This window comes from Carettochelys insculpta, chromosome 17 (assembly GCF_033958435.1).
Source record: "Carettochelys insculpta isolate YL-2023 chromosome 17, ASM3395843v1, whole genome shotgun sequence".
Lineage (NCBI taxonomy): Eukaryota > Metazoa > Chordata > Testudines > Carettochelyidae > Carettochelys > Carettochelys insculpta.
Genome location: NC_134153.1, coordinates 22,797,630 through 22,824,572, shown reverse-complemented (window position 1 = coordinate 22,824,572; position 26,943 = coordinate 22,797,630). Strand labels below are relative to the sequence as shown.

The window sequence follows — 26,943 nt, the reverse complement described above, 5'->3', positions numbered from 1 at the left end:
CTGTCAGCCTTGTGCCTTGATGAAAATTGACGATTCCTATTTTTTTTCCTCTCTCTCAATTTCTTAGGAACATTACAGGTCTCCAACTACTCATCCCTCCATTTTCGCTACAGCTCAGTCTTAGATCTAAATCACTTTTATGGCCTGTGACAAAGTGGGGTGGGTGGGGATTTTATTCCTATGGTTAGATGGTGTGCGTTTTCTGATGCCCTGTAGTTCCCCTAAGTTTGACTAAGGCAGCATCAGGAATAGTGGTAATATGAACTCACAGGTGACACCTTTGTTCCCTGGGAAACAGGATGAAGGGGGCAGGTGAGGGCTTGGCATTTAGAACTGGAACAGGGAGTTGTAAGGCAATTAGCCTGGGCTGGGGGAGAGAGACAAAAGGGGGCCAATGCCCTGGTTCAGGGACCCCCCTCAGAGCCTCCTCTCCCCAAAATGGATTGCACCGTTTCTGGTTGCTCTACTGACAAGTCTGCTCTAAGCTGCGTCCCCGTCGCCTAACAAACCTTCTGTTCCGCCTAAGCGAGAATTACTCCTGACTGCAGAGGGGGTGCAGGGCCTGGGGACCCCCCCCCCCACCACTCCATGACATCATTTGTACGGAAGGAAGCATTTCTTCTTGAAAGAAAGACACCGAAGAGCACATAGTGGTGGTGGATATCATCAGTTGTTTACAGTGTCGAATACAGGAACAAATAAGACATTACAGAACCCAAAGAACATACTAAAACAACAAGCTCTGATGACTCCTCTCATGGAACCCTACAACTGAACCAGTCAAATCTCCCCCACAAGGAGAGGTTTTCATTCTACCCTGTGTCCTCCCCCCAACCCCGTTAATGTTTTCACTTCCTACTCTCAGAGATGAGGGTTGCCAGAAGAGAGCTCACATGGATAGTGTTTCACAGATGCAGTTGATTTATAGGGAAAAAAATCATTTTGCAGGATTTTTGATGCACAAAGGAAAAGTAAGGCTGGGCTTTGAATGCAAGTCAATGTCTCCATCTGTACCCAGAAGAAAATAAACACTTTCAATACACATGGTGATGCATGCCAGGGTGGTAGTTGATTTATCTTCAGAGCCAATTGTTCTTCAGAGTCCCTCCCCTACAACAAATACACACTGTAGACAAGTTACACACAGCTGCTCAGTAAGTTAGCCTAGATGTTCGCACTTATTGAACTTGAATTAAATAACCAGTGAGAACAGGAAAACTGCCTGACCAAACTTCATCTTACAAAGGGATGCCCGGAGTTTCTGCACATTTGTTTTCTGTTGCCCAGCTGAAGCTTCTGCAGGAGTTGTACTGGGATGGGACATGATTACAGCCAACAGTTCCAGATTAGAGGCTTGAAGATTCTCTAAGAGAATTATACAATAAGATATTCTGCACTCTCATGTGGAGGCAGGAGGGCTATAAGGAAAGGCAGATTCCTCTGTTTTCCACCTCCAAGTCGCCTCCCCAGATTTGCATGATCATTAACCACTTAGCATTAATTTGTCCCCAGTACAATCATCAAGTTTTGGAAAATGGCAGGAGGTATTGGTTCATATATAGGAATTAAGGTTCAAGTACAGGTCCAGGAGGTGGGGGGGGGAAAACCAAAAAAAAAACACATAACACGCTCACTGCTCTCCCAAGTCCCACTTAATTGACTGAGACAAGACTTCTCCACTTTTCACACTTCAGGCAGGAAGGGACCCTGCCAGGAGACCAGCTTCTGCACAGCCTTTCACACCTACCTGGGTCTCACAGGAGGAATGTGGCAGCACTGCTCTTCAGTGACGATTCAGTAGCCTGGTGTGCTTGGAGCACAGCAACTGCTTCCTCGATCTCACAAGACAAAACACAAGGTGGAGAGACATTTAGTTGCTCCGATATCTGGAAACTCCTACCCAGGCAACAGTCGGGATACTCCACGCTGACGCCAACCTGATCCTAGGACAGATGTCCTTTCCAAGAGGCAAGTTACCCAACAGGGCTGCTGGGGTCCACCAACATTGCATGTGGATTGGAGTATTATTATTTGCAAGTCTGACTGTGCAGTGCCTCTAAACCCCAGACGTCTTACTGATTCTAGATAAGCCTTACTGTAGATAGGTCCAAGGCCAACATGGAGTTTCCGCCATCTGTTATAACTTCAGAGGAGTCCCCCCCGCAAACGATGCAGAGCACAATGTGAACAGTCAACATCAGTTCTAACTGAACAGAATGCAGTAGCTCTCAGGACCTGCATCCCTCATACCCAGTGATCTACACAGCAGACAGCAACCCACCTCCCTCTTCATATAGCTCTGTGCAGTTGACCAGGTGCATCAGGGGCACACTGATGTTTTCTAAAGTGCCTAGAATTGACCACAGAGACTTGCTTCCTAAGTAGGTGAACCAGCAGTCCAATCTGTCCTGATAACCCGCCCCTGTTACTTTAAAAATGGAGACACCCAGCTAAAAAAATATTAATCCTGCCTCCAGCTGCAACTGAATAGAGCCAATCAGTTCAGGACAGAATTTTTTTGTGGGACCCAGTGGCCAAACACAAACCAGATGTGCAAGAAAAAAAAAAAAGTTACAGGGACAATATTTTACCAGTTCAAATTCAGAACAGGGGGGTCACTGCTCAGACTGAATGTGTCAGACAGGAGCAGAGTTTGCAGAAACCTCAGGTTTAGCCAATTCATTTTCATGCTCGCCAGCCTCCTTTACGGGTTCTCTCTTATTGTGCAGGAAAAGGGGGTGAGGGTGATGATACAGGACTGGAGAAAGCAAAATATGTAGATTTCCATGACCTACAGCTTCTAAAAAGTGCTAAAGGGAATAACTTACAGTACACTTTGCCTTTGGAGAGCATGTTGCTCAATGACTACAAGAAAAGATGCCAAGATCTTGTACTACTACAAACTGACAATAGTTTGGCACTTCTTAGCACAACAGAGTCACAGCATCTCTAGGAACTCACCTCTACACAAATACAAGCATCAGTCTGACCACGATTGTGGACCTTGGAATCCAAGATTTAAACCAGCATCAAGTCCACCGTGAATCTCCAAACAGATTCCAAGGTGAAAGAATGATCTCATCTTCAGGAGATGGGACCTCAGAGTTACTTTGTTTGCTCAGGGAATATGCAGCCCACCACATACCCATCTCTCTCTCTAACCGGTTCTGCCCATTTGCTTTCTGTGGCTTGCCAAGTACCTACCAGCAACAGGTTCTGGGCACCCATCAAATAACTAAGAACCAAGTGGCTTTTCTAAGGATAGCCCTGCATACATAAGTCTTAATTCTTCAGCAGGCCAGCTACTGCCTACCTTGGAGTGGAGGGATTCTGGCGATTCCAGCATAAGCAGCAGCTCCGAGTTATCGATCTCGAGCAGCATTCCTGTGATCTTCCCAGCCAGCGAGGAATGCATGGCCTGGATCAGGGGGTAAAGGCGTTCACCTGGGAACAGCAGCAAGGACAGCCTCGCACATTACAGAAGGACCCAAGGTGACTTCAAACGACTTCAATATTTTGCCTCCGAGTCCCACCTTTCCTGCCCCTGCACAGGACACGTCCCAGCTGTCATCTATGCCCCCTCCAAGCCTGAGCAGGGCAGAACAAGGACAAACTCCCCCCCGCCTCCCACGCACACACCAATGTCTTGCTGCAGAGTTACATGCAGACGCCCTGTTCCAAGAGAGCTTACAAGCCCTCACTGTGGGGTGCAGATGCACAATCACTAACATCTTTCTTTACACTGAACTAGAGAGAGGGAATCTGATGAAAAGATGAGGGGCCAGGAACAAAGACTCTTCATCAGGCAGGTGCTGCACAGGTCTGTCCCCCACCCACTCCCAGCTCCATCCATACCAGTCAGTGCTCCCCTCCCCAACTCTGCCAATACCCCCTCAGTGCCAAGCACAGCATGTGCCTCCCTGCTGCCCCGGTCTCTGGCCCCATGCGAGCCCTGAGGTGTGCCCCATGGGGGGAAGTCAGGGGCAGCCGACCATGGCACACCACCAGGAGGGGGAAGGCAGCTGGGCTGGCCCACGCCGAGCTGAGGTTAGAGGGGGTAGGTGGAGGATATCAAGCCGCCTCTACTTCCCCATCAGCGTGTCCTGCTCCTCGGGTGTTCCAGGTGCCCCTGATCAGCAAGGGGGGGGCGGGCAGGTCTCCCATTTCTCCTGCCCCATCTTGCCAGGGCCCCAGACCCCCCCACTTCTCCACCATCTCTACAGAGAACCTTTCCCTCCTTCCCCCACCCTGCTCATTGCCTGTCTGCCTGACAGCTGGGCCCATCCACACTTCCTGTCCCAGCTAAGCCCCTGCTGTGAAGTGTCTCTGAATTCAGGGGAGCCTGAAACATTGTCCCCACTGTAGCCTGGCCCACCTTCCCGGCCAGAGCTCTCAGGCATTCCCTTAACCTGGCCCAGGACGCGGTGATCCAGTGTACCACTCCCTCAGGTGACAGTATGAAAGGGCCTTGTGTGGCCGTGGAGAGGCAGGACTACAGGCAAGAGCAGCTTACAACACAGCCCAGACATGACAAGAGTTAGTCTCCAAGGCAACAGAAAATAGTCACAGGGCTGTGAAAATCCCTCAAGTGCCACATAGGGGGGTAGGAAGAAATCTTGTGCTCATTGACATGCAATGCACACACAGCGAAGCAACACAGCCAGCAACAGCTCCAGGAGGTTAATCTCCTCCTACCCGGGTGTAAAGGAACAGCTGCACTGGCACCCACCTAGCATTTGTTTCTGCTCCTGCGGAGGAGCTGCAGCGAGCATGGATGCAGTCAGTGGCTCCTGCCCATGAATATGAACAGCGGATTCTCCAACCTGAGCAAAGCACAAGAGACAGAGTCACCCAGAAAGGCGAGGAAGTAGCGTGTGGGTTAATCGAGGTGCATGAGTCCCTGTTTTAGAAGTATGGAGTCGGGGAAGAAGGGCGTGGTCTATTAACAAGGCTTGGTAGTTACAGCCCCTTTTCATCACTAACCTTACCCATTTGGAAGGCATGGCGGGGCTGGAGTAAGGCAATCCGGGGACTCGGCACAGCGGGACACAGAGGCCTGGTCTGCCCCTAGAATGTAGCTTGACCTAGTTGGGTCACTCAGGGATGGAAAAAGCCCCTTCTGCACTCCAGTGCTGCAGAGTACAGCTTTGTTCCTGTGCCGCTGCAGAACGGACGTGGCCTGTGCCCAGACCTGCTGACGGGGGTGTGGAGGGAGGTGAGGGTGACAAAGGGGTTAATTGCCCCTGGACCCAGCATTTCAAAGGGGCCGGGAGTGCTAGCTGCCACCACTGCCACTTTGGCTCCTTTGAAATGCTGCGGCAGTGCTGCTCTGCTTGCCTGAGGCTGTCAGGGTTGGGGGGGTCCCTGTGCCGCTGAGGACTGACTTCTCTTGGCCACACCCCTTCTGGGGCACAAAGCCAGGCCCGCCCCCCCGCACACACACACCCCTTGCCTCAGGGCCCAGGGCAGCTGACGGTGCCACTACCTGTGTCCCTTACAGGGCTCGCCTATCAGCCCCATCACGAGGGCCAGCAACAGAAGCCTGTTCCCTTAACAAAGAGGTGGAGGTGGGGGGAGGGGGGCAGCAAGGGGAGACCAGCTTACCCGGCAGCAGCCTGAGTGCCTGTCTGTGGGTGAAGGGTTCTGCCTGCTGCCCTCTCCTGCCACGCAGCTTCCTGCTGGAGTACGCCGTTAAATCGCTGGCTCCCTTCAGGGCCACTCATGCCCAGAGGCTCCCTCACAGCTTCCCTCCAAAAGGCTCAGGACTTGTTTTTAAGCAATTCTGAACCCCATTTGCGGAGTCCCATGTCTGACACCTGAGGAGGAGCTTCCCCATTCCCATGGAAGAGGAGCTGCTCGATTCCAGCTTTGCCACCAGCATTAAGAACCAACTCTGCTAAGTGCCAAGAGCCTGGCAGCTTCCGAACAAGCAGATAATAGACTTGCTTCAGGAGGGAGACTAAACTCCATCTCCTGTCCCCACCCTTCCTCAGGGCTCTTGGTATCGGGGCTGGCCAGCTTTGGTCCATGGAGGGTGAGGACCGCACCAACATTAGCAAAATGGAACACGTAGAGGAGGCCTCCATGCAAGGCATTGGACACAGCATGCAGTGCTTTGACTTGGTCTGAGCTGCCTGGCTGGTGAGGTCAAGGGGCAGCACTATATGACTGAGTGTCTGCCAACCCCAGAGACCCTCCACTTTCCCATTCACAGGTGGAACAGCCGGACAGCAGTGCTCAGTGGGGAAAGCCATAGCCACCCCTCCTCTAACAGGGCCATGCAGGATAACAACTCTCGAATGGTGTGATTCCATCCTTCCTCCACGCCCACCAGAAACTCTCTCTCTCTCAGCAGCAGAGCTCTCATCGAATGCGGATGGGTACCACAAAAGGCCTGTCAGACCTTGGCCATCATGTCTGCCCTTCAGGGGCTCAGGAAGTACAGGCTACGTTTGGGGTGGCTGCTTCTCAATATCCCATTGCACTTCTCCCTGCTGCAACTCTCTGGCCCTGCCGCCAGCACCTCCTGTCAATGGCTCACCTGCTGCACCGGCCCGGGTGCCACACTGCCTATCGGCTGGACGTTCCTCACCGCGGAGGAGTACTTGTACTGCGGCACTCCCCGCAGCAGGGATGGAGAGGTGGGTGCACGGGCACCAAGCGTCTGGGTCCCGATGTTGGCTGGAGAGACAGAGGAACGTTGGCAAGAAAGATGTGCCGGTAGGAGAGGTACTTCAGCACTACAGCTGCGAGGAGCAGGAGAGCCAAGCAGGGCAGGCAACACACACCCTCCACGACAACGTGCAGGCACCAGTCAAGTTCAAAAAGTCGGGGGGGGGTTCCACAAAATCAACCCATCTTTTCCCACCTGCCACCCACAGACTGATGCTTAGCAGCTGAAGGACAGCAGTGGGCCCTAGGAGCTTACTCCAGGACTCCGACTGTGAAGGCATCAGCTGGGACTGCCCGGGGCTCGCTCGCTCGCAGCAGGCGCCACAGACAGCATGCAGCCTTTCGGGCAGGAGCAGCAGGCACAACTCCACAAAGGAAAGAACCAAAAAAAGGCAAGAGGAAACTAAAGAGACCGGATCGACAAGTCCCACCATGCACATGGGCTGTGCCCCCATTCCACACACATTGCGGGGCCACCAGAACTCCCTCTTCACCACATGGGAGCAACACTACCACTTCTCAGTGCAGCCTGCTCCCAAGCCACAGGGGAAACACTTCCCTTCCCCTCAGCTATGGGCTGCCGCAAGCCCCAGAACCCAGCTCAGCAGAGCCGGGCTCAACACAGGCTCTCTGCCACCAACCCTTTCACCCCTCCTGCTCATTTAAAGCACAGGACGGACCAAGGGAGCAGGTTTAAGTGCCACAAAAACAAGAGCGCAAGAGAGAATTTAGGCCATTGCGATTTATTCTCTCTCCTGGCACCCCCAGCCAGAAAATTACATGTCTTAGACAACTTCAGCCTCGCACCAACTTACAGCTGCTGCCTCACCCTTTCCACACCACCGAGGATCCGAGCTGGTAAATCTGACTGAGACAGACTAACTGGGTGTAACTCTCACACTAAGGAGTCAAAGACAGAGCAGCAAGGGAAGGCAATTAAGTCCTGCACACACATCACCTCTGAATCTGGCCCTTAGAATCTGCTGTTGAACTGGCTCAATTCTCTACCACATCACTTCAGCTAGTGAAAAGCGAGTAGGTTAACTGACTGCCAAGCCACTGAGTCTCTCTCCTAGGTATCCTTTGACTTGAATACCTAGCACAAGAGGCCAAGACAGTCAAACCCCACTCTCCAGCCCTGCAGAAGCAAGAGCTGCATGTCAGCAGATGAGCCCAGAGGGAATGAGCCAGATGGAGACAGGGGCAGGAAGCCATTGCTTAGCGGAAACCCTGAGCGTGACAGCCAAATCAAATCTACAGGCACAAGATCAGTGCGGAGCATTGTTAGCCCATGAGTTCCTGCCTGTCTCCACTACAAGCACTGGCAAGCTGCGCTTCACTTGGAATATCAAAACCTTTATTGTTGTTTAACTGGAGCTGGGAAGAATCGTTTCCTTTGTCCAGGGAATCTGTTCCAATCTGGTTTTGCCTGGAACACACAAACTTTCAGGCCATCTAGGACTTGGTGTTGTCATTACTACTGAACAGCACACAGTGGACTGGTCAGAGTCAGGGTGCTTTAGTGTAGGCAGTGCCCGGACTGCACAACATTAGAAGTGTTTAAGTCCCTTGCCCCCTAAAAGCATTCACTAGAATGCTGTAGCGTGCTGGGTTAAGTTTTTTACCCACCCTCCAACCTAAAGGGGGAGAGGGTAAAATGTTCACAATTTTCTATTTTCATAATGGTGACAGGTAACATCAGTGCTTACCGAGAAAGAGTGAAATTTGCAGAGGTGGGGGAAGTTACAAGGACCCTCAGGCAGGGATTTAATGACAATACATGCGGCTATTCAAAGTTTTATAACCATTAAAACACAAACTTAACATTGCATGTCAAACCAGACAAAGTCAGTAACTGGAAATAAAATTGTAATAAGCACTCAAGTGGCATTTCTCTGTTTGCTTCTCTGCAAATTTGGATCGGCATCAGTGCAATTTCTCCGACAGTCTGTGTGTGCTGTGAAATCGAGATTTACCAACAAAAATTGAATCCTTCCAAGCCCTAAACAACCATACAAGCCAGAGAGAGAGAGAGATACTGGCGAATGCCCTCCTGGACACATGTTCACTAGATACCTCCAGCCCACTGCCTCCTTGACTTACCCACTCTCTGAGCATGCGGTGGCACTCGTGGGACCTGGGTGGATGCCTGTCTCATGGTGCTGATGTTGGACAGCAGGCGCCGGGGTGGAGCAGCGGCTCTCAGGATTGGGGTAGCCGTGTGGTAGGCGGCTGTAACAAATGAACATGTTGTAAGCCTCCCAATGGGGAAGAGCAGTAAAGAACACGTGTGCTGGGAAGTGAGCCCATACAAGCAGCGTTTACTAGTGGGGTGAGAGGACAAAGGGTTTGGGAGACAGACAGGCCTTTTCTCTTACTCTGTGCAATTCAAACCGGTTAGCCTCCCAGTGCGCACTGCCTCCAGGAGCCCCACAAACCAGCAACATTGGAACAGCAGTTCCCCCTCCTTGCATGGCTTGTGCTTCTTTGAGAGAACACTCAGTCCTAAAATTATCCCAGCACCAGAAGGGAAAAACCAAAACCACACACCAGGCTGCTCAGAGCAGACACAAAAGCACAGGGACGCTCCCTCCACCATACACAGCCTGCCCACCGTGGGGGCAGGAGGCGGCACAGTAGATTCTGACTCACTCACAGGGAGGTCTGGAGGGCTGTGTGCTCCACCGAGGGGCAGGACGGACCGGGGCAATTGGGCTAGGACTGTAGAAAGTAGCTCTGGTTTGCGGCTATGAAAGGAGCAGAACACAGTGACCAACTCGCCAGCCTGAGCCAATTATTACAACCCTCTAGCAGCAGCGACAGAGACTGTGACAAGGCACCCACAGGCGTAATAGGGTGAGTGGACTGAAGCAGAGCGCAAGACATCCCCCCATGAAACTGGCAGCAGCAAGATTCGAAACACCTCCATAAGTTACAAGCAAGTCTGTAGACCCAGGACCTATTAATGCCCAGTCTGGAGCCCAGAAAAATATTAGTACTCAGGTAAGGACCCCAGGCAGGACAAGGAAACCCTGAGGGGCTGGAGTCATGACTAACTTCTGCGCAATGACAAAAGGGGAAAACCCCACATGCAAATCCAGTGAAGCCTCCAGAGGGGCTCACAGCTCTGGGGTCCAAAGCAGAGAACTGGCCCGTGACAATTTAGAGATGCAATCAGCGAGCGTCTCAGCAGAATGCCAATCATGCCAATGGAACTCGGCCTTTATCCCACGTGCAGTGCCATCTCCTGGGGAGTTTACAGACCCCTTTTCCTGCTGCTTCCCCTCTTGTTGCCTGTACCCCTGTTCCAGCCATCCCATTCGTCTGCTCCTCTACTGCTGTGGCAGCCAGAGCCGCAGCTTACCACTGGACCTCGGATGGCATGTTCCAAGCGGCACTGAGGCGGCCGGGGGTGGGAGGGCAGCCCCCAGCCCCCAGCCCTTCTGCCCCAGGACCTGCCCTTTTCAGGGGTGTAGAACCAACCCCATTCACCTTGCGCAGGGGCCTGGCAAATATATTGCCCCTGTCATCCCTGCAAACCTCCCTGTCTATACACATTGGCCAAAACTTCTTTGAAATGGTGCCTGACATTAGGTACCTAACTAGACGTCCTGATATTCAGAAGCACTGAGAAGGCAGCAGCTCCCAGCACGTCTGGGGAGACCAATGTCTGCTCGTTTAAGGGCCAACACATGGACTCAAGAGTCAGTTTTAGACCCCCTGTTCAGAAAAGCTTGCCCATTGTGTTTAACTGCACACAGTTCAGCGTGAAGACTGTAAGCTCCTGGGGGCAGAGACTGATGTCTGCAACGCCGGCTATGCTGAGGATGCTCAACTAGCCACAAGCAGATGAGTCAGCTGAAGTGTGGCACAACAGCCCATCCGACCACCAGGTGAGTGGACAGATGATTGTGATGGAATGGGAGATGTGTGTGTGTACACGTGAGTGGCTCACAGAGGCTGTGGGGCTCCTGCTGAGGGCAACCTTGACGACCAGGTAACACCTTTGTACTGCAAACAAAGGAGGAGGTGGAGCCTGAAGGGTTTAAACTGGAACTGGGAGTTGGAAGCAGTGAGTCTGGGCTGGGAGAAAGAGAAAGACAAAGGAGGGGGCAAGACCCCAGCTCCAGGGGCCCCTCGGGGCCTCCTCTCCCCAGCATGGATGGGACTGGCTGTCTCTGCCGGCTGCACTGACTCCTCTGTACGACGCTGTGTCCTGTCGGCTAATAAACCCGCTGTTCTCCTGCTGAGTGAGAGTCACTCCTGCCTGTGGACGGGGTGCAGAGCTTGGGGGACCCCCGAACCCCATCACAATGATCAGGACAAATTCTAATAGTAACTGATTCTGCATCAGCTTGGTTGCATCATGGGGTGGAACGATGGAGGGGCTGAGCGTACAGAGCCATGCAGCACTTAGAATGATACCTGCAGCTCTGACATCCCCAGAATAGCAATCGTCAGGTTTTCCCCTCTAAGGGCCCAAAACAAGTTATTGGGTTCAAATCTTCTCAGTGCTGGAGGTGCCAAAGAATCAAATAACTCTGCTTCTTCATCCTCTAAGACAGGAGGGTCTGGACCTAGGCAAGCTCCTCAGACTCCATATTGATCCATCTCTCAGAGGGCTGAATGGGGCCTCACCTGTGGGATGGCAGGCAAGAAGTACCCCGTGGGTGGCTGGAAGGAGCCCAGGAGAGGGCCAGGCAGGGCCCTCATGGTGGCCAGTCTCTGCATATATTGGTTGGTGAGAATCGCTTTTCTTTCCTCCTTCCTTTGAGCGAGGGCGACGTACAAAGGCTTGGTGCTGACAATCCGCCCATTCATTTCTGTCACGGCCTTGGTAGCCTCTTCTGGGGAGGAAAAACATACAAACCCAAACCCTTTGCTGTGTCCACCCTCTGTCATCACCTAAAATCAGATTAGAACACAACAAAGTCCACTGAATGCCAGGCACACCATCTGCATATCACACAGAGCAGACATCACAGGTGGGGACATGAGCCCGGAGGGCGACCGGCTCAGTGGACAGCTGCCAGCCTCCAGACTCAGAGGCTACCAACATGGTGGCATGAGGCTCTCGGGGCTGCATGGGACTGGATTCTTTCCAGAAAGGTGGGAGGCAGGAGCCCTCAGTGCTCCCCTCATACAAGCCAAGTCACATGTAATAATCTAGGGTGTTTTTTTTCTAGGTACCACCTCCCAGCTAACTTCAAAAACACAACAACTGTTCTAGCAGCAACCCAGTATGCTGCCGCTTGAGGGTGGTGCGGGGATATATCAGAGCTGGGCTCCTGACCCCAGTTCCCCAGACTAGCAGGGGCTGCGAGCACTGCAGATAAGAGGCTCCCACAGCAGCTGGGAGTATCAGCAGTGATGGATTAAACAACCCGAAAAGCTACAGGTGGAAAATGCAAGTCACAGCTCATGTGCAGGAGGTTCAGACTCCTGAAGGTCTGAGGTCTGGGACCTCCCGTGTTCAGTGCCAGTGCCACATGAAGCCCAGCCAGACCCAGAGATCAGTAACTGCTTATGATCTAATGCCTTGTGAACTCAACTCCCCGTGGTAGTCCAGTTGTCTTACCTTCGCACTAGTGATGGTACCATACGGCGAGAACTCCTTCCTCAGCCGCTCATCATCAATACCATCATCCAGGTTCTTCACATATAAATTCACACCCTAAGGAGAGAGAGGGCACGAACTAGATTTCTCCAAAAAGCACAGCAAGGGGCCCAAAATTCAGGGGACTACAGAAGGCCAACGATAAACATTGCACAGGAACTTGCTCAGCTGGGTCTTACCGACTCCTCCCCCAAAGACCATATTTGCAAACTACTCTGTTCCTACCAATTCACCTTTTTCAGGGGCATGAAAGAATGTGGCAGACACAGCCATGGTTTAGGACCACACTGGCTTTCCATGCTCCTTCTTGTAGCTGTTGCCTTTAAGACTTTTCCCAGAGGAGCGTGTAAATGCAAGGAACCGGGCTGGCCCCTTTAAGGATTCAGTCCTACAAATGCAGCTCTGTGAAACCCCAGCACGCTGGGCAAGCAAGGAGGCTCTTTCCCTGAGAGAGGCACTGGCTGCAGTGTGGATTAGCAACTGTTCTCACTTAGCAGTGGTCAGGCCTTTGTACTGGGATGTCTGAAAGTTTCCCTTTGAGACTGGGAGATGGTATATCTACGCTTACTGGGAGACTTACGGGTTTGAGTTTGCGCACTTATGGACACATGAAATCGAAATATCAGGACTCAACAGTCAACCCCTGTACCCTCATTAACGTGAGTCAGGAAGGTCAATGGGAGAGTTTCTCCCATCAACCTCCCTCAGTGAGGACGGCCAAATAAGTTGACCCTAGATAAGCCGATTCCAGCTATAAAACTGGCATAGCTGGGATCGTGTATCTAGGATCGTCTTTCAGGTCTAGTGTAAACCTCCCTGACAAATTTATTAGGTAATGAGCTTTCAGGGTAAGACCCACTTCCTCAGCTTGAAGAATGACTGGCACTCTACATACAATAGGTAGACCTCATCTCAAAGAGGTAGGCTGTATGGACTCCCCATGAGGAGGAATAAAAAAGGGATACATTTCCCAAACCCATGCATGCACAAATGTGCATCTAATTCAATCCTAGATTTTCCAGGGTAGCACAGACCTGCCTCAGCAGAGGCTTCCCACGCTGGTACCCCATCTGGTGGGCCTGTCTGAGAATGAACAGGCACACGGCCTGAGGCCCCTCCACTTCTTTCCCATTACCTGGTATCTGCTCACTCTCTCCTGTTTGATCTGTTCAAATTTACGCTTCAGCTCACTCTGACGCTCCATCCTTTTCTGAGCTCGGCCCACGTACACCATCCGGCCATTGATCTGCTGCCCATTCATGTCTGCCACAGCCTGCAAGGAGATGATCCCAAGTCTGAACACCAGCAGCCTCCCAGCCCTGCTTTGGGCAGACTTCACTTCCCCTCCCCCCACTGCTATTAGAGAACTTTCCCAATAAAAGGTACAAAAGCAGCCTTTGCTTCCCAGCTCAGATTCCAGGGCAGATAAGAACTTCTCTTTACATAGGGCAATTGCCTGTGCCTGCACCCCAGCGACCCAAACACACAGTGTTCACAAGCCGCGACAGCAACGGGACTTATGCATCTTTCACATGAACAGATCAGTCAGTTGCCTTTCAGAAGCTGGCACCAGTCTGCCCCTGCTCATGAGAGCAAAGGGTTCTGAATGTCCCCGATTCAACATACGATACAAAAGCAAAGACCCTCCTGCCTTCTGAGCTTCTTCGTGCTTCTCAAAGTTGACAAACCCGAACCCTTTAGACCGACCGGTATCATCCATCATAACTCTGACACTCAGCGTCTTGCCTGCAAACAGAAGAGCGCCGTGCCTGAGAACTACCAGAAAGACACCGTCTACCAAGGTCTCTGTTCACAGCATGCCCCAACATCCCCCGCTTTGGCTAACAAAGACTTCGTTAGAGGTTTAGCCAGTGATGTTGCAGCAATGGCAGGTGTTGAGGTGACTCCAAAAATACAAGGGCACTGATTCAGGACAATCACCAGTATATTTGCAGCGTGGATGTTCCCCCGCCAGCAAAGACATCCAGACTTACAGGTGTGACAGTGTTGGCAGCAGGTATACCGGCTCCTCAGCTTACTAGTTTGGCTTCCTTAAGCCCACCCCCTAGCAAGGTCCCCACAGGACCTATCCAGCCAGTGAGTCACGACCCAATGTAACTTATGGCTGGCACAGCAGATGTGGGTTCTACTCCTGACACCCAAGGTTATGTGGTAAGGCACATGTTCCCTGGCCTCAGTTTCCTCATCTATAAAACCAAGATGAACAAGTATCCCTGTCTGCTTAGTGTGAGGAATCTAGTTACAGAAATGCAGCCTTTGAGAGGCACTGCAGAAATGTCAGACTATTTAGTATTTCTCAAGCCCCAACAGCAAGCTCAGACCTTGTTTCAGGAGACAGTCACAACCCACTGGGAGACCCAGAGGAAAGAATAACTTTTGCTTTTAAACTGAGAGAAGCCTTTTACTTTTTGGTAACAGGCTTCCATGCTCTGGCACAACTTTGAGACGTCCTACTCGCTCACTTGGCTGGGGAAGGCAACTGTTTCTTGTTTTGAAAAGCAAGCAAGCAAGCAAGCAAGCAGTCACCCACCATCGTCACAGTCAAGAGTGGGTAATCCATGATGAAATTAGCGACCCTTCTGCAAAGCTGCTCTAAACCACTGCAGGCATTTGGAATGACTGGTGTGGTTCTCCGCTGGGTTTGTGCTATAAGTGGTGCTCACACTAAGCCAGTTATATGAATAAGACAGATCTAACTCATCACTCGGGTTCTCCCCCCGGGGATGTGCTCCTCAGTCTCACGGCCTCCTATTCACCATCCACTGGGCAGATCTTGCTATAGAACACAACTCACCAAACCTGGAGAATATTTCCCGCAGTCGGTCATCATCCATGTCATCCCCGAAGTTCTTGATATAGACATTGGTGAATTCCATTGCACGCGCCCCAAATTCTGCCTCCCGCTCTCTGCGGGATTTAAAATGGCCGACAAAGCTGCGGGAAGTAAATGGAGGAACGTGAATCCTCACTATCCATCCAGTGGGCAGAGGAGAGACATGCTGCCAATTGGTCAGCAGAGTCACGCCAATGTTGACCGTCATCACAATGGTGTATTTTTACATCTCAGAGACCTGAGCAGATCCAACTCGCCCACTCCCACCACCACATCCCACTGAGACACTGGCTGTTGGTGCTGAACGTTAATGAGGCAGCATCACCCAGAGGCCAGACTAAGTACAAGGACCCCCCTTTGCTGGGGCTGTACAGATACAGAACGGACAGTCCCTGCTTCACAGAGCTTGCAATTAAGAGCCATCCCATGCCAGGCATTGCTGAGGGGGATCCCACCCACTCAAGCAGATCCTAAGGAATTACACACCCTCTCCCTCCTAGATGGAGCATGGTCTGCCCCTCCTCCCACCAGTGCCAGCTCCATCCTCAGTGGACCCACACCCTTGCACCCCAGCTGGGGGGGAAGTGGCACAGGTAGCAATCTAGAGACAGCTCGCTGGATCCAAGAACACGGAGGTCTTCCACAGGGAGGAAGGGGAGGCCTGGAGAAGGCTAACCCCTCGCTCCGCTACATGATCCGAATGCACGTTCTGAGGTTGTCAGGGACCAGGCAGAGCTAGAGACATCGGCAGCTCTGCATCTCTATGCCTGCTTGTGCCCAGACTAGGGATGTGTTCCCTCTGTGCCAGCAGTTCGCAGCCTCCATAATGCAGCCCTCATAGGATCTCTGCCATACTTCTAAAGCCCAGTGGAAAAAAAAAGGGCAGAACAGCACTGGTGCGAACAAGAAGCACGTCTTCCCACTGAGCAGAGTGACCAACACACCGCTGACTACACACCACCACGCCGAGCCAACACTGGTAACCAAGAGCTGAGCGGCTGTATGCAGAAGGGAAGCACAAAACGAGGATCCCACGCCGGCACACACACTTACACCTTGCGGTCATTGAGCAGCATTCCGTTCATGGTGTCAATAGCCCGATTCGCTGCCTCATGAGTCTCAAAGTGAACAAAGCCGTAACCACGGGATCCATTCTCGTCACAGACAACCTGCCGAGGGAGAGGCGCAGAGCCAGGCGCTCAAGAGCGCTGATAAACAGAAGGCAGCCCACCCCTTTCCTCCGGCCTTGGCCGACTTCCCTCGCACCCACCCACATCCCATCACCAAGGAACATTCAGCCTCACCAGCATCTGCTTTCCCCACCCCCCCAGCTATAATGCCTAGATCCCCATGCTCATGACATGCTGCCACGTAGAGGGAGATGAGTGTGTAGGTCAGAAGCTCAGCTCTCAGGGTTGATAAAAGCTTGATACACCACAGAGGAAACATGCTGAGGCCCTGGGATAGGAAGGGGTGAGCACTGCTCCTAGGGGACCCTGCGAGCTGAGTCAGTATGTGTCAGCTCTGGAGGCAGCTCCATCCAGCCTCCTTTGCTGGCGGAAGTAAGATAGCCAAGATCCTCCCCAACAGCCCATCAAGCATGGGCTTCTATTCATTTAATGAGTGAAATTTAAAGAAACGGGGACAAAGCGATGCAAGCAGGATCTAGATACCAACCCTTTTGACTTCCCTAGTGAAGAAAAAATGCAGGCAAGTTGTAGGATAAATCTAGTTCTTGAAGCAAAAACATACATACCTTGCAAGAAAGGATATTTCCAAACGCCGAGAAGGTATCATACAAGGCTTTGTTATCAATGGAGTCATCCAGATTCTTGATAAAGACATTCCCAACCCCTGATTTCCTGAGTCCAGGGTCTCGCTGGGACCACATGATTCGGACAGGCCGACCTTTGATCACTTCAAAATTCATGGTGTCCAGGGCCCTCTCAGCTGGCAGGGAACATGCACATTTGTTGTGAACAAGTGAAGAGACAATTCCAAGGAGAGAAGAAGCGTGACATGGCCCAGTATTCCCCCTACTGTAACACCAGCTGTCTGTACGATCAGGTTGTTACAAGGAGCAGAGAAGTGTCATTTTCTAGCCCCAGACTTGGCAAAAAGACCCCAAATAGACCACAACCAGAGAAGCTGCCAAGAACCTATATTGCAAGTCAGGTTCCAAGCCCCCAGCAGACAGTCCTCTAGTGACATGTACAATGGAGGACTCAGGCAAGGGGCTCTGTTCACATCGCCACCCAAAGCTCATCTGCAGGAATCTAGGAATCCCTCTGCTCAACAGAGCTGAAGAAAACTCCCCATGTGCCATTCACAGTACAGTGGTTCCCGTGGTGGTTCTGCTTTGAGCAACAGAGGAGTACAGTGTCAGCAGGGCTCCCTCCCAACTCTGACACTCCCAGTGCAAAAGTGGGGGCCTGCAAAAACCCTTAAACACACCTTGCCTCTACAGGCTCTGCTTTAAAAAAATCTCCCCAAGGTCACAGATCCCCAGACCTGGGGAAACTGCCACCGCTGCCAAGTGAGAAAAGCCCTCCCTTAAAACCAGACAGAAACAGGATATCTTCCTGTGGGGTAAACACCTAGCTTCACCCCTCCCTTAGAAGATAGCCTGGAAACAAAGAGCTGTAATCTGATAGCTGACCTTGCTTTAGGCAGGCATACACGGAGAGCACAAGACACAGAAATCATATCATTGCCTTAAAAAAGATAATTTATTCACAAAAGATGGAAAAAATACCAAGAAAGTAAATTAGAGTACTTAGTTGCTAGATGTAATTATAACCACTAAAGATTACTAATATTAGAGCACAGAGAATAACTTCCCTGCAATTCAGCTTAGAAGTTGCAGAATAGAGGGGGGAAAAAAATCATCAGCCAGCCTGAGAAATTCCACACCAGACCCAAAATAAAAATAACCAGATTGCATCTAACTAAACATTTCCTTTTTACTTACATATCCATGCTCTGATTATGGTGTGGCCAGGATCTTTACTGGATTAATCAGCATTTTTGGTCTCTCGCAGAACCCAGATAAAGACCTCTCAGTCTGCAATTGTGCCCTTTCACAAAATGGATTTCTCCCCACCCCTTGGCTTAGCTGGCTGCCCACCACAGAGACCCTCTAAGAGTTAACCCTTTACCTGCACTCATTCACGACAAGTCTCCAGTGCTATCGACCTGCTGCTAAGTCTAACCTCCTTACAAAAAAAATCAAAAAACGTCTTGGAGGTTTTGCCACTGACTTCAGCATCATTTTAGTTAAAATGAGAAGAAATTCCTGCATACCAGTTCTGATGCCAGATTCAAAAATCAAAGTCCCCTATAGTTTATCCTGGCCTTCCTGAACAGACACAGCTACAATGCTTTTCCCTGCTCTGTTCTCATAGGAGGCTGGTCACGGCAAATGTATCATTGAGGAAGGTTATTCATGCATGTTGACTTTTTCCCCTGGCTAGAAAACAACTGTAGGGCCCTTGATGTCTCCCCCAACCCTCTATCTAGACATACACATAATGCGAGACACAGATGCCACGCTTATGGGCACCATGTAAGAATCCAGCATAGGGTTAGACCAAATTCAAGAGAAAACATTAAGCATTAAATCGGTATTTATTTTAAACCTGGTAGCCTTAACATGACCTATATAATCAGCTCTCACACCACATCCCAACCCAGATTTATAAAAAACAACTTTCCAGGGGTTCAGTTTTATTAGGCTTACCATCAGCAGGCTGCTGAAAATTTATGTAGGCATAACCGAGTGATCGACGTGTAGCAACATCCCGACAAACTCTGATGGACATGATCGGTCCTGCAGGTGAGAACTTCTCATACAGCATGGCTTCGGTCACATCTGGGTGCAGATCTCCCACATACAAAGAAGCTAATGGATATCCAGGGCCACTAGCATTCATGGTCGACCTCAAAGCTTAACTTTAAAGCGAAGCAAGACCTAGTTACTTACTGCGGCACTAAGGATACTTGTGTGCCAAGATAACAGAATGTGGATTTTTTATTACACGCAATACCACCAACTAAAGTTTCATCCCAAACCCCCGGTTGCCTAGGAAGACATTGGCTGAAGTGCAGAGACTAGAATCCATAACATTCTTGCTCGTAACATCTGGACTGAACTGCCTAAGGGTACCGAAACAGTTAACTGGTTAAAGAACAGTGCTCGCTCGGCCAGTTAACTGTTCTAACTCAGCTTTCGCTGCAAAGGGTCAGTAAACCAGGAAGCGTACTGCAAACTCATACTGATTGGCTAACTGGTTAAAATTCCTCCAACTGCCCTCCAGGTGTACCACAGATCCAGTATTTTCAATAAGACTTTGCTCCCACTTATATTGATAATCAAAAGCTTGAAGGGTTTATGTACATTACCAGAACCCATCCCCCATCTCAAACAAACTGTACAGACAACCAGATCCTCAGGTGGGATGTTGTTTGTGATTATTAAGAGATGTCAAAAGGAATTTCGTTCCACAGTAACCAAAACAACTCGGTGCATTTATATTATAACCCCTTATATAGCTGCTCCTTCAGATAGAAGACAAAAATCCAAAGACCATTTCCTGCGATAGACATTTCCTACAATGGTGTTGCCATTCGTACAATGACAGCATCCCTTTTGGTATCCCCATATGTTGTACTGTCCCAGGGTGACACTACACTGCTAGATTCAGTGTTGCTGAAGTCCCCACAAGAGTGCATTGGGAGCCAGCATGCATGTTTTGTCAGAGAGCTGGGAGGATATAGGACAGACACAAATGCTGTAGAAGCTGGGCAATGACCTCTTAAGGGATGTGGGGAGTAGGTCAAAGTGGCAGAACTTAGAAGTCAAGATGCTGAGGGTCTACTCTGAACTCTGCCAAAGCCTGTACAAACTTGAGTGAGTCACACACTCTGTGCTTCTCCTGCTGCATAACAGAGGTGACTAAAACTGCCCTATCCAAGAGGGATCCTTAATGGAAAAGGCTAGGAAAAGTCACAGGAGTGCCGCAAACACCCCAGCCCCTCACTTCACAGGACTCGGGCCCAAATAAGCTATTCCACGTACCACTCAGACACTAGCCAAAAGGAAAAGAGGGCTTTCAGGAGGAATAGCAAAAAAAAAAAAAAAAAAAGAAGAGACAAAAATGGCTGATGAGGCTCCACCCAGGATAACCAATCATTTTAGACATTGTACAACCATCATCTATCCAGGTATCATGGTGCTCTACAGCATGAACAGAAGGAAGCTCTCAGTTGCATGAAACCCTTCACTGCCAATCTATCACATCACTTATTCTGATCAAAAGTTTTGAATTTTGATGTCTGGGGGTGGGTCTCTCTTCAACCGCATGGTTAACCTGCACTCTTACAAAGGTGTTAACCTTCACTGCTTACCAGCCACACAAAGCATTGGGACATGGCGACAAGTTTCAGAAGGGTAGCCTTGTTAGTCTGTTTCACCAAAAACAAGGAGGAGTCCTGTGGCATCTTAAAGGCTAACCAATTTATTCAAGCAGATGCTTTCATTACAAAGCTCATTTCATTGCAAAAACTTATGTCCAAATAAATCAATGGATCTGATGAAGTGGGTCTGTCCCACAAAAGCTCATCATCAAATAAATCATGTTGTTAGTCTTTGAAGTGCTACATTTCTACTGCTGTTTTGTTGGAGTACAGACTAACACAGCTACCTCTCTGTTACCATCCAAATAAATGCATTAGTCTTTCAGGTGCCACAGGACTCTTCATTGTTTTTACTCTGATATCGGTTTTCAGTGTCGTAAACCGAGGCTAGCTAATCTGGCTGGGCATAAAGAGCTGAGCTCTGCTTTAACTCTGGCTGGAACAGAGGTATAGCCAGTGAGAATGCAAACGCCGCCCCCCCCCCCCCCCTGCGACTCCAAATCACTGGAGTGCTGATAGACCTTCAAACCCCTTCCCACAGTTCTCCCCAAAGAACAGACCAGCTCTCCTGCAACTGACTGGGAAACAATCAGAGCATCTGAGCACAAAGAGTCACGTGAAATATCCCAGACAAGCATAGCAGCAGTGGAATGAAGTGATGACAATACAGATTTGCTATGGGGATGTTCACCCAAGTTGCAAATGCACCTCTGGAGCAGATGTAATCAACAGATGGACTCTGTGAGCCAACTCCAGACTGTCAAACATTTGAATGGACTGAAATCTTTTTTATCTACTTTACATTATTGTGGTACTTTCTGTGAAGACTGGACCTCGACTGGGAAATGTGGACTTTGAAAAAAATTGATGACCAACTCTTGCTAGTGGCAGAATTTCCTTGGCGGCACTTTCAGGTTTCTGGTATTCAATCCCTGCAGCCTACCTCGTCCCCAGAGCTGCAAGATAAGTGCCTTGGCCCAACCCTTCCCACTCAACTATATCCTGGTTGTCTGCTAAAGATATGAACCACAGGGGAGAGTTATGTTGGTTTTGCTCATTGAGATTTTTAGGGCCCATCTTGAATATTACAAGGCTCTGTAGGATAACACAGTGATGGGTGCCAAACTGATGTCTGAATAAATATGTACATAGTTCACACCAGGATTACTGTATGCTAAATACTTTTGAATCATAGCCAAATGCTGATCTCCGGAGAGGTTTGCATCAGCTCCAAAACTCAGTGCCAGGGTTTGACCTACCAAGAGGTTCTAACATCTGAAGTAACTGAAAAGTACCTCCCTTGGCCCTCATACAGTACTAACATGGTCACCAGCTCCAAGTACATGGCAGGCAGGAAGTGTTAACAACCCTCTATAGGTGGTCAGAAGGCTGCTTTTCTGAAAGGCCTTCAGCAATGAGGGGAAAAGGGAATGCAGAAAGCACATTTGAGATACCCAAGAAGCAGAGGAAGTAAATGGCAATTCCTGAACTTTATGACAGTTCAATCTTCAAATTCTGCAGACAGCCACACTGGCCCAAGCTTCTTTGCCTGTGTGGCTGAAGCTGGGAAACATGGCCTAAACAAATAAATCAATACACTGGGAAGGGAAAGAGGGACAGGGAGAAAAGCAAGGCAATGAGAAAGCCTTTCCAAACCCACTGATTTTGCCTGAGAATGTTATGAATAAACAAGCCAACACCATTTTTGCACCATTAAAAAAGTCAGTCTGCCATCCTCTTGCCCTATAAGTGGAGCCAGCAGCTAAAATTCACCCCTCCAACAAGTAAGTTAAAGATGGCGGAGACTGGGTTCCCATGCCATCAAAACAACAGAGCCATGCTGGAAGATCAGGCAATCAGGAAAGAATCTTCATCTGGAAACAAGAAACCTGGCCCGCATGCCTTCAGAATTGGTCTTTAGTCCACAGTGAAACAGCAGTATAGACTAAGACTACAACATGTACTAATTTTGGAGTTCTAGTCTCCAGCCGTGATCCCAACCCTCACTATCCCAGAAGTGGAAGTTCGCTCTGGCCTTGCCTATCCACTGAGCATCGCATTTAAACCCCTGGTTGTCCTTTCCCCTGTGTCAGCCCACAAGAGCTAACTCTTAGAAATACGGTTCTGTTTTGCCTAGCAGGCAGGCAAAACAAATGTCCCCAGTGCTTCTCTGGTTCTTTTGCTCAGAGAATTTCAAAGCACTTTATAAAACCATGAGTTATGCCTCAACATCCTTCTGGGGTAGGGAAGTATTATCACTTGAGGCAAACCTCAGGAGATTAATATGCTCATAGACACAGAGCAAGTCAGTGGCATAGCTGGGGATAGGATGCTCAAGTGCTAACATTCCAACCAGTGAACATTTCACCTCTGGTAGAGGAGGAAGGCCTAGCAGAAATCACTCTCTGCTTAAAGGGTGGAAACGAAACAGTGAGTCAGCTAGGGAAGAGTTCAAAGCCACATTCGCAACTCTTCCAGTAGAGAACTGGACAGGGCCTGGCCCAGGAGCAGTGTCTGGAGGGACGGGGTATAACCCAGCATTGTGCGAAGCTAGAATTTACTTTTGTAAAATGGTCTGCATCACACTCTCATTCGACCTCAGCCTGGCATAGGTGATTTGTAGGACTGGGACTCTCAAAGCCAGCTTGCTTAAATTCTCAACATCAAGGGCTCATCAAAGCCAGTTGCATTCTCTCTCCCTCAAATCCACTCACTGCAGACCAGCCACCCGCCTTGTGGTTTCATAACTTAGATAAGTTTATATGCACCTAGACAACCTCCATTTTGGAGACAGAGATGTCTACCATCTCTGTGCACACAAGTTTTTATTTATTTGACTGTTTGAACCATTTCAATTATCATGGCTTCCCTCCAAGGGCTTTCTTCCTTTCTGAAGGATCTTCAGGCAACCAGGTCTAAAAGGAAACTTCTTCATATTTGTGGATTTGTTGAAGAATCTGAGATTCTGCCAGATTTTTGATAGTATAATACGAGTTTAATTTTTATAGCTCAAGGAGAGGTCTGAGGAGTTAGAACACCAGGTTCAACGTAATTTTCTGCGATATTACATCCTTGTAATAAACCCTTTGCTCAATACACCAACCCATCACAGGGCCCACTGTGGGATTTAAGGTTCAAATTTTACACCAGGATGTACCTTAAGGGGGAATCACACACGGAATGAAGCATCATAGAATTGACCCACGGTTCCTAAAAGTATGAAACTATCCATGTCACAAGGGCAGTTAGATATACAACTTCCACCGACATTCAGTCAGAACTGTGCCCAACCTCTGTTTGTGCCTTTGACATTTTCCCCCTAAAATCTTGCGTTAATGTCAAGATTTTGTTATTAATAATGAATGGGTGTGGTTCAACAGAATGGTTCCTACCTGTTTCTGACCACTCAAGCCTCAGAAGCAATTAATTTGCCTGTGAAAAAAATCTCAGATAGCTGAGCAGCAGCAGGCGCTTTTAATAACTTCAGCCCCCACCTCCAAAACTCGCCTCCCATTTCTGTGCTGCTCATTCTCTTACAGTCTATCGTAGTGTTTCTCAGCCCTTTTTTTAAAATAAAAGTACCCCCTTTAAAAAATAAAATAAAATACCTACAATGTTCAGGCACACAAAAAAAAGTAATTGTTACTGGCAGGTTCAAAGGAATAGTCTATAAGCAAAAAACTTGCCAACATACTTATGGCTGTGCAAAAAGCATAAATTAAAAAAAATCAGATTAAAATAAGTCATTTTCATTCATAAAAAGGCTGAGAAACACAGAGTTAATGGACCCCCTGGAAGAGCTCTGAGTACCCCTGGGGCAGAGGCACCTCTGGTTGAGAGCCACTGGTCTATGGCGCAAGGAAACCAAAGAAACCTCCTTTGCTGCTGCTTTCAGACTCTCCCCAGCTTCTGAGGCATTTCAATGAGGTTCCTGCAAAGCGGCGCTTCTGGAGGAGGCCCCACCGGGGCGCGTTTCTGCACTCGGTAAAGGCCTCTCGCGGGGAAAGAGGGAGGGGACCGGGCGGGACGCGGGACACCCACCCCTTCGCTCCGGCTGAAAACGCGCCCCTCCCTCGGGCTGGCTGGCTCAGCAGCAGCCTCCCACTAGCTCCAGGCCCGGATCAACGCCGCCCCTGCCCACTAGCCCCCAGCCCAGCCTCAGCATCCAGGGCGCCGCCGGCTCCCCAAGGAGCGGCGGGTGCCCGGGGAGGGGGGGCGCTGAGGAATTCTGTACTCCTAACAATAGACTGGGGGGGAGCGTCCCGTGCAGCCTCTTCCCACGCGTGGCAGCGGCCGCCGGGAGCCCCGGCACACGCCTCCCCCCGCAGCCCAGCCCTTGGGCTACCCCGCCCCCACTCACGCGCGGCCGTCAGCTCCCCCAGCAGCTCCAGCGCAGGCGGCAGCGGCCGGCAGCCAGCGAAGCGTTCAGGGCACCCGGGCCCCGCCCCTTCCCCAGGCGGGGCCGGCGGCCACTCCCCCGCCTGGCCGCTGCCAGCTGCACGTGGTCCCCCGGTCGCCCCTTCCCCGGGCTGCGTGGCGCTTCACCGCCCGCTGCTCCAAGCCCCGCCCGGGTCACAGCTCTGCGAGCGGAAGAGGGAGCGGGGTCGGAGAGCCTGGGCTGGCAACCAGGGTTCCCAGAGAGATTCCGGTGCTGCCCGGCTGATTGGCAGAGCGCCGCCGGCCAGCAGAGTGTGCGTCTCGTGGTAGCACAGACCTACACGGCCGGGACCCCAAAACGTACTGCATCCCTGGATGGTGAAAATGAAGGGGAAAGCTGCCGGGGAGCAGCGCTCGGGAGGGCTTCTGATGCTACGGGGAGAGGCTTGGGGGGAGCAGTCAGAAGGAAGGGAGGTTGTGGGATCTCGGTCATTGAAGCTGTTAAGAGCCAGTAAGAAAAACCCCTGTCAGGGGTGATCTAGATTAATGGTGAACGAGCTCTTTACCTGGGGTCCCACTTTTCATCCCTGCAGTTATCCACGCCCATGGAAATGTCAGTTACACCCGTATGAGAAGGCAAAAAAAATAGCCAACCTCTCGCGGCAGGTGTAAGAAAAGAAGGGTGTGGAATGCAAAAACTATTACTTGGTGTGCAAAAGTGAATACACAGGCATAAAAACCTCACATATTTCAGCCTTTTGAATGGCATGGATAGCCTGAGCTCCCTTCCCTTAAAAAATTCACTCCCTCAGCGAGCCCACCCCCTACTTTGCACACCCCGATCAAGCTGGTGCTGGGCCCTGCCATGACTGCAGGGGACTGGACTCCATGACTTCCCAGGGCTCCTTCCACTCCTTTGATCGAGCTGCGGAAGAGGTTGGGTTCTACCACCTGATGCCCCAGGAATCCTGCTTCATCTTGAGAAATACAGCACAGAAGACCCCAAACAGCTCCTCTCTCACCACCAGGAGTTGATCTAATCAAAGATGTTATCTCACACACCACAACCTTAATGAAAGTCAGCTCTCCCTCTGGTGTTTTGGCTCCCCATCTGTAAAACAAGGATCATACCCCTTTTCTGTTCTTGTACTGAGTGGTAACAGGGCATTAGGTACAGTGGTGAGAGGAGCCATATTTTTTAAATATATGAGACAAATAAAACAGTTAGGAACCCAGCTGATCTTTTCTCAGTAGCCATTTCACATTTGTCAACTGTAAATGACATACCAAGATATTGGAAACATGAAACTGAACCACATGATCTGAGTTTCTTCCAGCAGAGCTTTAATGTGCCATTGACACTGAGCCATCGACTCCACTGCCGGAACTGGCTTGTGTGTACTTTCCTTCATGAGAAGGCCATGTATGACTAGAGATATTCTGAGAAACCAAACAAAGCAGGGCAGAAAATCCACATTTAAATATAACACCTTTATAGAAGATACCAAAAACACTGAAATCAATGGGAGCAGCTGGCGCTCCAAATCAAATTTTGGGTTACATTTCGCTAAGATCATGAAGAAAAGGGACAACAGTCTGCTAAGACTGAGAAAATGTGAATGACAGCTGCAAAAAGAACACTCTCCTCTCAATTGTCACAGAAAAGGCATATAGAGAATTATAGGTTTATTAAGACCAATATTTATTTCCTTAGATTGCAAGCTCTTTAGGGCAGAAACTGTCTTTGTTTTGGGTTTGGGCAGACCGGGTCTGCAGGTGGGGCTCTTAGGTGCAACTACAAAAAAAAAAAAAATCTTGGGAGTTTACTTCAAGACTTCACCTTAGATGCAAGGATATTGTTCCAAGGCTGTAGCTGTCTGCCATGGTGCAGTGGAGGAAGGAAACTCTCAACCTGAAAAACTGGAAGAACATGGTTGGGATGAATGAAGTTTGTAGGGATTTTATGTGACCTTTTGCTGCTAAATTTCCTTGCACAAATCTTGCTTTG

At 50.0% G+C, this 26,943-nt stretch overlaps 1 protein-coding gene across 12 annotated transcripts; it reads right to left on the bottom strand.

Annotated features, from left to right (window-relative positions):
• Nucleotides 1-651: 651 nt before the first annotated feature.
• PABPC1L (poly(A) binding protein cytoplasmic 1 like) lies at nucleotides 652-24,957 on the bottom strand. 12 transcript variants are annotated; one of them, XM_075011727.1, is made up of 16 exons: nucleotides 24,919-24,957; nucleotides 18,883-19,094; nucleotides 16,900-17,093; nucleotides 16,197-16,312; nucleotides 15,105-15,244; nucleotides 13,941-14,035; nucleotides 13,425-13,562; nucleotides 12,251-12,346; nucleotides 11,311-11,577; nucleotides 9,329-9,419; nucleotides 8,776-8,904; nucleotides 6,542-6,681; nucleotides 4,730-4,823; nucleotides 3,314-3,444; nucleotides 1,748-1,838; nucleotides 652-1,365 (listed from the first exon to the last, which is right to left on the bottom strand). In XM_075011727.1, exons 2-15 carry the CDS (start codon nucleotides 19,073-19,075, stop codon nucleotides 1,755-1,757), a joined length of 1,908 nt encoding a protein of 635 aa, XP_074867828.1. In that variant the 5' UTR covers nucleotides 19,076-19,094; nucleotides 24,919-24,957; the 3' UTR covers nucleotides 652-1,365; nucleotides 1,748-1,754. The 12 variants fall into 12 exon arrangements, 10 of the variants coding, with proteins under 10 accessions (XP_074867828.1, XP_074867830.1, XP_074867831.1 ...); XM_075011729.1 differs by having other exon boundaries at nucleotides 652-1,353; XM_075011730.1 differs by having other exon boundaries at nucleotides 652-1,126.
• Between the last annotated feature and the right edge of the window lie 1,986 nt (nucleotides 24,958-26,943).